The sequence below is a fragment of the Drosophila melanogaster genome, chromosome 3L, assembly GCF_000001215.4.
Source record: "Drosophila melanogaster chromosome 3L".
Lineage (NCBI taxonomy): Eukaryota > Metazoa > Arthropoda > Insecta > Diptera > Drosophilidae > Drosophila > Drosophila melanogaster.
In genome coordinates this window covers 17,550,982-17,563,340 of record NT_037436.4, presented here as the reverse complement: position 1 = coordinate 17,563,340, position 12,359 = coordinate 17,550,982, and the positions used below count along the sequence as shown (strand labels likewise).

Here is a 12,359-nt window from a genome sequence, read left to right as displayed (position 1 = left end):
CCACCAAGCAGATTCATTTGGGTATATTATTTCAATTTAAGTTTAAGTTTAGTGCACGTTCTTGGATGTTGCATATTTGGGTACTTACCTTATGATATTAAGCTGTAACCTAAAAATTTAAATTTTAGCTCTGACCCTTTTTTATACTAATGAGTAAATAACTTTTAACGGAGTCTAAAAGTATGCTACAATATATGAACATATGTGCATTGAAAATCACAAAAGTAGCATGTCTGTAAGCAACACGAATTTAAAAAATTTATTTGCAATGCACACAGCTAGAATGATGGTTACGAAAATAGTTTCAGGAAAACTTTTAATTTGATGCACGGTGATTAGTTGATTTTAACTATGAACTGGTATGGAGAGAAAGGACAGGGCACGTGGTGATAACGTGGGCTATGATGACATTATAATGTGTTATTGCACGTAAAATTTAATATATAACTAAAGTGGTCAACTTCAAAGTTTTTAGCGGAAATTGGTGGTTTAAGTTGGGGAAGCTCACCAGTATATTCGTTGGTTCAGCAAGCCGCTTTTGTTCTCAAGTACTCATTTATATATTTGACTTTGTTCTTGCAGTGCCCGACAACTACTACGGAAGCAGTGGCGCCGGCAGTGGGGGCACCCAGCCAGGTGGTCCGGGAAACCCCCAAACGCCTGGCTACCTGACAACGTCCTACTTCAACGCACCGACAGCGGCAACGGCAGCGGCGTCCCAGCGAGGAACCACAATCAATGGCTATCATTCCCTGCACCAGCAGCAGCAGCAGCAACAGCAGTCGCAGCAATCGCAGCAGCAACAGCAACTGGCCCACCAGCAACTGTCGCACCAGCAGCAGCAGGCGTTGCATCAGCAACTGTCGCACCAACAGCAGCAGCAGCAACAGCAACAGCAGCAACACCCGCACTCCCAACTGAACGGTCCGCATCCGCACTCACATCCGCACTCTCATCCGCATTCGCATCCGCACGCGGGCCAGCACACGCATTCCACAATCGCTGCAGCGGCGGCAGCGGCAGCAGCATCTGTCGTCAGCAGCAGCAGCAGCGCCGTTGCAGCGGCAGCCATGCTGAGCGCCAGTGCAGCGGCAGCAGCAACGGCGGCAGCTGCGGCGGGCGGATCCCAGAGTGTTATCCAACCGGCGACGTCCAGCGTCAGCTACGATCTCTCCTACATGCTGGAGCTGGGCGGATTCCAGCAGCGGAAGGCGAAGAAGCCGCGCAAACCGAAGCTGGAGATGGGCGTAAAGCGGCGCAGCCGGGAGGGATCCACCACCTATCTGTGGGAGTTCCTCCTCAAACTGCTCCAGGATCGCGAATACTGTCCGCGTTTCATCAAGTGGACGAACCGGGAGAAGGGCGTCTTCAAGCTGGTCGACTCGAAGGCTGTGTCCCGCCTGTGGGGCATGCACAAGAACAAGCCGGACATGAACTACGAGACGATGGGCAGGGCGCTGAGGTACTACTACCAGCGCGGCATACTGGCCAAGGTGGATGGCCAGCGGCTGGTCTACCAGTTCGTGGATGTGCCCAAGGACATCATCGAGATTGACTGCAACGGTGTGTGAAGTGATGAGGACGAGGAGGACGACGAGGCCTGTAAATATAGTTCGATCCCAGATCGCAGACGGATCGAGCTGGAATGGCAATAGGTTTTGGGTGGGGTATAAATCAACCGGCTAGCGGCAATAGTGGCTGAAGGCCACGCGAGATAGGGATTTCTTTGTACATGCGTTGAGTTTCTTGGTTAGCCAGCGATAAGCGTAGGTTACACACATAGCTGATAGTCCCAATACGCGTACATATACTTATATATATATATACATATATATATAAATATATATTCACACCCTGTGTCCTGTACCCTATACATACACCCAGCTAAATCGACGGTAAATAATGATCTATTCATGGGCGTTAGTGTTGTACTTGTAACTGTAGATTTAACTGTAAACTGTAACTGTAATGAATATTGTTATTATTGGTTATTATTATTATTATTATTACTATTACTATTATTAATATTATAATTATTATTGCTACTGCTATGGCGGAAGGAAGAGGACGAAGGACGACCGAATTGATTCATATTGATATTCGATAGATGTGTGTAATATGTAAATGAGTACGAACCCCTATAGCTGCAAGAATTTCTCTATCTCTATTGATCTAATGCTAAATCTAAATGTATATGAGTATGTATATGCCTAGCCTAATGACCTTTCAACTGTCCCCTAGCCCAACCCGCTGCCCGAGGACAAGCTCAGTGCAGATGCAGATATGGGTCTATGTATGAACATATGTATACGGAGATCTGAACGATCTGCACGGGTGTCTGTGCTTGGGCTAATTGTTTTTGTTGCTTATTTTATAAACGAAGAGAGATGGAAATTTATTATTTCATAGTTTTAGCTATTTGTACGACTACGTTTAGGATATTTATTTAAGTGTTTCTCCAGCTAATCCCCCGAAACTTTCCCCAAAACAACAAAAACACACACATCCTAACTGGAGCTAAGAACCCAGCAAACTGGTGGTCTAAACTTTCTTGTAATTATTATTTGATAAGTTTTGTATATTTACAACATCAACAGCAGAAAAGCTCACAGGATAAACCCGAAGAAGGCACTTCTTGAGCCCTCGTTTAAGCAGTCTTAGAACACCAAACCAAACTCAAGTCTCTCGATCTGAAGTTTATTTATAAAGCATAAAGTTAAACTACCGTATTCTTGTTAACGTCACACTGCCACAAATCGAAACAAGCCTTACATAATGGAACAGATCTGGACATTTAATCGAACCAAACCGAGATACTGACCCATAGTTTCAACAATACTGCAACCGCAATCCTCAATGCAATATACCGACAACTTCTACAACAATTTCCAAACACTGCCCAAAACGTGCAATCTCTTGAAAGGATACCTTGAATAGGAAAGAGAATAAAACCAACTCCTAGTTCTTTAATCTAATTCTTTAATAGTTGCGTTCTCTAAGTACCTTTATCTATTATTATTATTATTATGTGTACGTGAAGATGAAATCTACAATATATCATTTTGTTTATGATGATTGGTGATTGATGATGCAAATAAACAAAGTGAGTCTTGAGTTCAACTCTGTTCATTGTAAACAATTTTTTATGATTATTTTTTATTTTTTAAATAAAATTATTATTTCAATTTGTGCATGCGTTTTATTTACACATTCGCAAACCAAACACACCAAAAAAAAAACAAACCAATATAAAAACCGAATGAAATATAGAACGTAAGCAAAGATATGATACAAATATATGGAACCCGCTACAAATTTGGAATCTAGATATACCTCCCATGAAAAGTACATAATGTTGCATAAGTTACAATATATTCAAAGTCTATATAGGATAGTCGAGATTCGGATTGACGATATTTGAAGTCGAGATCACATATTTTAGATAAAGTCCAGTCGGTGTATTTTGTAGTTCTAAGACACCATTTCACGAGGTCTCAGTTTATGAGGTTTCCCCCAGATCATGGATTTATATGTATGTCTATTTATTGGCGTAGATCACCGCATCTACCATTATTACCTAGCGTAAATCAGTTATTAGTTGTTAGGGAATGAATATTTAAATGTTATAAGACCTTAGATATAAGCACACCCACAACAAGAGCAGCATCGAACCAGATATGCAAAAATCACGAGTCGAGTACAACGAAATCGGTAAACAAGAATCTGAGCCACAACCCGGATAATGCAGCTTTAAATCGAGATAGTACATTTAAATTTCAATCTCCTATTTCCCAGAGAGCTCTCCTTTCACTTCGATAGCCTAAATCAGTTGGAGACTCCAACCCGAAAGCATTTATACATGCTAAGCACGATAATTGTACATATACAACTTCTGGACCTCATGACTCCACTCGATTATAAACGTATTTTATATGTATACACCAATTATTTGTTAGATTGGATAACCCCGAATGGCTGGATAAGACCAACTAAATTATATGCAATAGAATATCGATGCCGTTGGGCAAGATTTCTATGCTAGGCTAAGGCTAAGACAAGATATCTTTCTATTGGTAACTCAAAAACGAAACGAACTATATAGCTTTTAAATGGAAACGTGCGATTATTCAAAGGTATTCTATGCCGCCTGAGAATAGTAGAGATATGGATTGGCCTAGATTTAGACGAATATGTTGAATGCATTAACATTAGATACGATTAGTTTTTGACTTACTAACCTAAGTTAAGTTTTTAGACTGTTTATTTCACTTTTTGTTCAATCTTTGTACATTTGACAGACACATTTTAAAAATGTCTGCGATGAGAAATCAGCTAAAGCCAGCCACAATATATATAATATATATATATATACTTTAATGCTTATGTAGTAAGGAAACGAACGTTGGATCGAAGTCATGGTATGTAGGTGAATTTTATGGTTAGAGGCAAGCGCAAGCGAACGGATTAGATTAATTTTTATAAGAATGCATTAAGAAAAACGAAGCAAGTAACAGTCACAAGCTAGCATAATTATTTACTGTTATGACGACATAAGAGTTTTAAGGTTTTTAGCTAAATTTTGTATATTTTAATCTACAAACTATAAATATATATTATCTGTTTTATAAATAACAATAAAAAATTCATATGTGTTTTTATGACAGATTTCAAATGGGTAGAGCATCGCTCTCAAAATGTATAGCCATTTTGAGCTGTACAGGAATTCGGAATGTCTTTTTTACTACTAGTATTATTTCTTATGATTCGGTCGGTTATGGCTTATACGCATAGACCAATAACTCTACATATCCCCACCCACAGAAAGAAGTCACAAAATCTGGGAGGCCAATTACAGGTCCAAAACGTTAGATTAGTCGGTCACCATTAAATCGATTGTGGCACGAGCTGTGTGACATATTGCGTCCTCTTTTTGGAACCACAGGTCCTGGACATCATGGTTGTTCGATTCAGGAATGAAAATGTTGGTAACAATAGCCCTATACCGATCGTCATTTACTGTAACGTACTGGCCATCGTCGGCTTTGAAGAAGTACGGACCAATGATTCCACCAGCCCATAAAGTTTTTCTGGATGTAACGGTGTTTGAGGATTGGCTTCAACCGAAGTGCTGGTTGTCCGACTAGGTATATAAACATATACATAACAACATTTGGATATTTTGATAAAAAAAAGTCATGCGATTAAATGAAGGTGCTCAAAGTACATATATAATATGTCCATATACATATAATAAGATATATTTAAGATGGGACTGTTCAAACATATTAAGTACAAATTCGATTCCCCCGGAATATACGTTATTTTTTAATTGAATAAGAAGGGAAAAAATGTTGACATTGTGATATTTCTACATGTGTTAGCGAAATGTAAAGTTTAAGGTAAGTTACTTAAAAATGTATTTACATTTATTTGAATATCTACCTTACGATTATTAATCGATAACATAAACAGTAGAATCAATGTTGCCATATTTTAAAAATAATATCGATAATGCGAAATAAACATCGGTTTGGAAAGCCTTATCGATCTGGCAGCCCTGCCGACGGCCATACTTGAAAATACATTTTTTTCTGCAAAGTTTGTCATTGTCACTGTGTGAATGGAATCTGTGATGTGTTGTGGAATTAAAAACGTCGAGTAAACGACCCGTAATGGTTAAAGTGCCCGGCGAAAGCAGTGCGAATAACTATGAATTGATACGAAAGTTGCATAACACGTCGCCTGGTGTCGCGGTTAGTGTGTTTTTCGTCTCGTTTCGTTTCCGCCGCAGTCGCAGTTTCCAGAAAACCTCACCACACCATACCATCTCCACCACGCACACACACACACAAACAAACACGCAGAGACGCGGCGGCGGAAAAAGTGTGCGGACCGCGGATTTAACCCCTCGTTCCAAACCCAAATTGGAGTCTCCCAAAAACAGCGAAATATCGAGTGTGGCTTAGCCGATGTGCCGTGCGATCCCCACTGCCCCTTCCGTACCGCTGCCACCCCCGCCACAGCAGCAACGCACACGGATACGGACACAGACACCAATACCAGCGCACTCAAGCACGGCCGACAAAGAAAGAGCGCTCTCCCTTCCTCTTCGTACAGTTAGTTCCTACAGCTGAATCAGCCAAAAGGGAATTACTAGGTCCATTCCGAGGCGCAGTTTGCATGTGAAACGGAGGTCCCCGCATAACCACGCGGAACCCGAAATCCCAGATCCCCATCTCCGCTGCACGGATAAAGGAAACATACAACCATGAGTCTCCTAGCCACGCCAATGCCCCAGGCGGCCACCGCCTCATCTTCTTCATCCGCCTCCGCGGCCGCCTCGGCCAGCGGGATTCCAATCACCGCCAACAACAACCTGCCTTTCGAGAAGGACAAGATCTGGTACTTCAGCAACGATCAGCTGGCCAATTCGCCAAGCAGAAGATGCGGCATCAAGGGCGACGATGAGCTGCAGTACCGCCAGATGACCGCCTATCTGATACAGGAAATGGGTCAGCGTCTGCAGGTGTCCCAACTGTGCATCAACACGGCCATTGTGTACATGCATCGGTTCTACGCCTTTCACTCCTTCACCCACTTTCATCGCAACTCCATGGCGTCGGCGAGCCTCTTCTTGGCCGCCAAGGTAGAAGAGCAACCGCGGAAGCTGGAGCATGTTATTCGGGCCGCCAACAAGTGCCTGCCGCCGACCACCGAGCAGAATTACGCCGAACTCGCCCAGGAGCTTGTGTTCAACGAGAACGTGCTCCTGCAGACGCTGGGCTTCGATGTGGCCATCGATCATCCGCACACGCATGTGGTGCGCACCTGCCAGCTGGTCAAAGGTATGCACCCACCATCCGACCCAAGCCATGTCCCCTTCACATGTCAGATGGTACTGATTACTGTGGTATATTTTAGCATGCAAGGATCTGGCGCAGACATCGTACTTCTTGGCCTCGAACAGGTATGGCTAGCAATGCGCTACTCTATGGTGTAATCCCTCCTAGAGATCGCCCCCAACGCAAATACGGCTGTGGTATAAGCAATGTGTGTGTGTGTGCGGGTGTGGTGTTGGCCCAATCCTCCCCAGAAAGTGGTCAGGCTGTAGAGAGTTCGATCCCTGACTTTTTGTGGCTAAAATCTTTGGGCAGTTCTTTTACCTGCTTAATTCCTCGCTTATAGCTAACAAACCCAGGTATGTGAGTCGAAACAAAAAAAAAAAGTGACGACCCCAAGTCACAAATCGAACAAGAACACGCGGTCCCTAATCGCAGCAGGACGTCTGTACAAATATCGCATCTTAGCAAAAAGGCAGTATTTTCCGTGTCCCTCGCGGTAATTATCCTCAGTTGCCTGCAATAACATTGTAATTTGTGTCGGAAAATCCGCCAAATGTCAAGAATAAGACTAATTCCTAGAAAGAGTCGTTAATTCCTAGAAAAAGATATTTGAAGAATTGTAATGATAACCATTGTAATCCTTTGGCATACTAAAACATCTGGAAAAAAGATAAATTCAGTTTGGCATACCTGCCTACCTAAAACATAGTCAAAATTCTGATTACATGAGGAGAGCTCATTGGGAAAATTTGCGCATTTCGAAATATCGGCAAACGTTTTAGAATAATTCTTTTAAGTTTAAGATCCCCAAGAAATAAAAGAGACTCGCTAAGAACATGCTAAGAACTAAAGACGTAATCTGTATTATAAGTGATGAAATCCCCCTGCACACACTCACCGAACTACATTTATATGTGATATTCTTGCAAAAGATTTCCCACTAAATTGACTTAACCATCCTGGCACAGCCTGCATCTGACCTCGATGTGCCTCCAATATCGCCCCACGGTCGTAGCCTGTTTCTGCATTTACCTAGCCTGCAAGTGGTCCCGATGGGAGATCCCCCAGTCGACCGAGGGCAAACACTGGTTCTACTATGTGGACAAGACGGTCTCGCTGGATTTGCTAAAGCAGCTGACAGATGAGTTCATCGCTATCTATGAGAAGAGCCCGGCCCGTCTGAAGTCTAAGCTTAACTCGATCAAGGCGATCGCCCAGGGAGCCAGCAATCGGACAGCTAACAGCAAGGACAAACCAAAGGAGGACTGGAAGATCACCGAGATGATGAAGGGCTACCACTCAAACATCACGACACCACCAGAGCTGTTAAACGGCAACGACAGCCGGGATCGGGACCGAGATCGTGAACGGGAGAGAGAGCGGGAACGGGATCCGTCGTCACTACTGCCGCCACCGGCTATGGTGCCGCAGCAAAGACGACAGGATGGTGGCCATCAGCGCTCGTCCTCAGTGAGCGGAGTGCCAGGCAGCAGCTCTTCGTCGTCTTCCTCCAGTCACAAGATGCCAAATTACCCTGGTGGCATGCCGCCCGACGCTCATACGGGTAAGTATTTCAACAACTGCAAAAAGAATCACATTTTTAACATCTTCGTATTGAAGATCACAAGTCAAAGCAGCCGGGCTATAACAATCGAATGCCCTCAAGTCACCAGCGTAGTAGTAGCAGTGGACTCGGTTCCTCGGGAAGTGGCAGCCAGCGCAGCAGCTCATCCTCGTCGTCTTCAAGCCAGCAGCCTGGCCGACCGTCTATGCCCGTGGACTATCACAAATCCTCTCGCGGCATGCCGCCGGTAGGCGTGGGCATGCCACCTCACGGCAGCCACAAGATGACTTCGGGCTCCAAGCCCCAGCAGCCGCAGCAGCAGCCGGTCCCACATCCATCCGCCTCTAATTCCTCTGCATCGGGCATGTCCTCCAAGGATAAATCCCAGAGCAACAAAATGTATCCGAACGCACCGCCGCCATACAGTAATAGTGCCCCTCAAAACCCGCTGATGTCGCGTGGTGGATATCCAGGCGCTAGCAATGGATCCCAGCCCCCGCCTCCCGCCGGATACGGCGGCCATCGCAGCAAATCCGGCTCCACCGTCCATGGCATGCCGCCTTTCGAGCAGCAATTGCCCTATTCCCAGAGCCAGAGCTACGGCCACATGCAGCAGCAGCCAGTGCCTCAGTCTCAGCAGCAACAGATGCCTCCGGAGGCATCCCAGCACTCGTTGCAGTCCAAGAACTCGCTCTTCAGTCCAGAGTGGCCAGACATTAAAAAGGAGCCCATGTCGCAGTCGCAACCACAGCCTTTTAACGGTTTGCTACCCCCTCCTGCGCCTCCCGGCCACGATTACAAGCTAAATAGCCATCCGCGCGACAAAGAAAGTCCCAAGAAAGAGCGACTAACGCCAACCAAAAAGGATAAGCACCGTCCTGTCATGCCCCCAGTGGGCAGTGGGAACAGTTCCTCCGGCTCGGGATCATCAAAGCCGATGCTACCGCCTCACAAGAAGCAGATACCCCATGGCGGGGACCTGTTGACCAATCCTGGAGAGAGTGGAAGCCTAAAACGGCCCAACGAGATCTCGGGAAGTCAGTATGGACTAAATAAGCTGGATGAAATAGATAACAGTAATATGCCTCGAGAAAAGCTTCGCAAGCTGGACACTACAACTGGACTACCAACTTATCCGAATTATGAGGAGAAACACACGCCTCTGAATATGTCCAACGGAATCGAGACAACGCCGGATCTGGTGCGCAGTTTGCTAAAGGAGAGTCTGTGTCCATCGAACGCTTCGCTCCTGAAACCGGATGCCTTGACTATGCCTGGCCTGAAACCACCGGCCGAACTGCTTGAGCCCATGCCCGCACCAGCGACAATCAAGAAAGAACAGGGAATAACTCCGATGACCAGTTTGGCTAGTGGGCCCGCACCCATGGATTTGGAAGTACCCACTAAACAGGCCGGAGAGATTAAGGAGGAAAGCAGCAGCAAGTCCGAAAAGAAAAAGAAGAAGGATAAACACAAACACAAGGAGAAGGACAAGTCCAAGGACAAGACGGAAAAGGAGGAGCGTAAGAAGCACAAGAAGGACAAGCAGAAGGATCGTAGCGGCAGCGGTGGCAGCAAGGACAGTTCTCTTCCCAATGAGCCTCTGAAGATGGTTATCAAGAATCCCAACGGCAGCCTGCAGGCCGGTGCGTCAGCTCCCATTAAACTTAAGATCAGCAAAAATAAGGTTGAACCCAATAACTACTCTGCAGCGGCGGGTCTGCCTGGCGCAATCGGATATGGCTTGCCTCCAACTACGGCTACCACCACATCCGCTTCGATCGGAGCAGCTGCTCCTGTTCTGCCTCCTTATGGTGCCGGCGGTGGTGGCTACAGCTCATCGGGCGGCAGCAGTTCCGGTGGCAGCAGCAAGAAAAAGCACAGCGATCGTGACCGCGACAAGGAGAGCAAAAAGAATAAGAGCCAAGACTACGCGAAGTACAATGGCGCTGGTGGCGGCATCTTTAATCCCCTTGGCGGTGCTGGCGCCGCACCCAATATGTCTGGAGGAATGGGCGCCCCCATGTCTACTGCTGTACCACCATCCATGCTGTTGGCGCCCACCGGTGCAGTACCACCCTCTGCCGCTGGGCTGGCACCGCCTCCCATGCCCGTCTACAACAAGAAGTAGTGGTAGCGGTCAGAGGGTTATTCTTAAGTCGTACGTTTTGATATATGTATAGAACCTCAGTAAGTCCGATTGTAGTATAGTTGTTAGGATTGTTAGTGAGATGCATTATTGATTTTAGTTAAGCACATAGATAAAACTCCAAATTGGAAGTGAAACCGGATGCGCAGATCGAAGAAGAGTGGAAGTAGATGTCGCGATGGGGCTGGACGTAAAAGCAGTACTCAAATCGCGAAAACTTTTGTACAGCATTAATTAATTTATAACTATAATAAATAGCATACATATAAGCCCACATACATAAAAATACGGAATAGTTTTAAGCGAATTGTTGGCAAACGGAATCAGAGACCCAAGCAGAAAATTCACAGAGAGCAGCAATGGCCGTCTAGCGTTTAAGTTAGCAAATCAAATACCCGTTTCACACACTCTAACCTGTATATAGCCACTCTCACAAACACACAATCAAGAGATATATAGTACAGACTTCCGCTTAGCAAATATACTAAATACGGCCCCAACTAAATGCAAGCCAGAGAGATAGAAAGAGTAAGAACTTCAAAATAATCCCCACAGAGGAGCATATAGTTGTGGCAGAGGATAGGAGAGTAAATGGAAAGCCAGCGCTTTGATTCAAAATTGAAGACGCCAAACCACATAATGAATTATTTAATTAATACATAGTTGCTAATCCGAAAATGAATGAAGATGTTTATTTTTAGTTAGCAAAGTTTTCCCTTCCTTTCTGAACGATTGCCCGATTACTAACCGTGTTTCAATATAGTTTTCGACACCTAGCAATATATACAGTAGTGTATTTACACTTTTCAATGAAGATAAGTAAAAAGATCGGATTGTTTCAGCGGATGATATTATGTTTCAAGATCGCCTGGAACGTTGACGTAGCTTTCATTTGTTTTAATTTATTTTTTAAATAGCATTACAAAACAAATTACCACAACAAAAAAAAAACCAAAACAAAAACAAATAATAAAGTCCCAAAACAAAAACGGAATATGCAAACAAAAAAGAAACCCAAAACTAAATTTTGGATAAAACAAAAGTTGTTGTGCAAGAAAACAAAAAGTTTTAAAATTATGTAAATGCAAGCGAAAACGTTGCAAGCAAACTAAGCTAAACGAACGAAAAACTAACAGAAGGCTAAACGAGGAGAAACAAAAGTTAGGCATATAGAAATCTAGGCATGATCTATATATTCGAGGCGAAAATGAGAATGAAATGAAATTTTATGTAATTTTCGACTAAGGCAAAGGTTAAGCGAACGTTGCGCGTTTTTCAAAACTATTCGTACTCGTATATTCGTATTCGATTTCTCTACTACTGCATTAAGCTGCAAGCATATATAGCTCTAAACACACCACACATCCATTCACACACCATCCATCCCATGCAGTCGAGAAACGTATTCTTTAAGTTGGGAACCCGAGAAACCCGTTTTTATAATCGATCGAAAGAATGCGCAATTTGCGTCTAAGATTTGGATTTCCCTTTATATACTTATTCTTGGCCCCTTTTACCACACTCCCCGCCCACGCCCATCCCCACCCCTCGCCCCTCCTAACTTAAGTTTTTGTACATACTTGGAAAGCAAATGGAAAACCCGCCGCTCGGGTGGCGGGCAAGTGTCGGGTTTCATTGGGATTGTTTGGTTGTGCGTTCGAATATGAATTCACTCGTCACTTGCACGCCCCCACGAGGGCACAAATAAAAATCTTCAAAACCCCGCAAAATTCTAAACAAAAAACTATAAAAATGCAAAAAATAAACAACAAAAAAATCAGGAAAATTAAATGATATGTGTTTT

The 12,359-nt window shown here is 44.3% G+C and overlaps 2 protein-coding genes across 9 annotated transcripts in view; both read left to right on the top strand.

Annotated features, from left to right (window-relative positions):
• Positions 1 to 4,669, top strand: part of Eip74EF (Ecdysone-induced protein 74EF) — a 60,654-nt gene extending 55,985 nt beyond the window's left edge. For 4 of the 5 annotated variants that reach the window (NM_168740.3, NM_168739.3, NM_001259887.2 and 1 more), the window contains one exon: positions 583 to 3,183. In NM_168740.3, the coding sequence (NP_730287.1) occupies positions 583 to 1,571 (989 nt within the window). In that variant the 3' untranslated portion in view covers positions 1,572 to 3,183. Of the gene's footprint in view, positions 1 to 582 lie in introns of all 5 variants that reach the window. The other variant, NM_001014590.2, reaches the window with a different exon arrangement.
• Positions 4,670 to 5,552: 883 nt separating this feature from the next.
• Positions 5,553 to 12,337, top strand: CycT (Cyclin T). 4 transcript variants are annotated; one of them, NM_001275063.2, is made up of 4 exons: positions 5,553 to 6,845; positions 6,922 to 6,967; positions 7,811 to 8,406; positions 8,463 to 12,337. In NM_001275063.2, exons 1-4 carry the CDS (start codon positions 6,269 to 6,271, stop codon positions 10,535 to 10,537), a joined length of 3,294 nt encoding a protein of 1,097 aa, NP_001261992.1. In that variant the 5' UTR covers positions 5,553 to 6,268; the 3' UTR covers positions 10,538 to 12,337. The 4 variants fall into 4 exon arrangements, with proteins under 4 accessions (NP_001261992.1, NP_001261993.1, NP_524127.2 ...); NM_001275064.2 differs by having other exon boundaries at positions 6,922 to 7,198; NM_079403.4 differs by having other exon boundaries at positions 8,463 to 10,832.
• Positions 12,338 to 12,359: the final 22 nt, after the last annotated feature.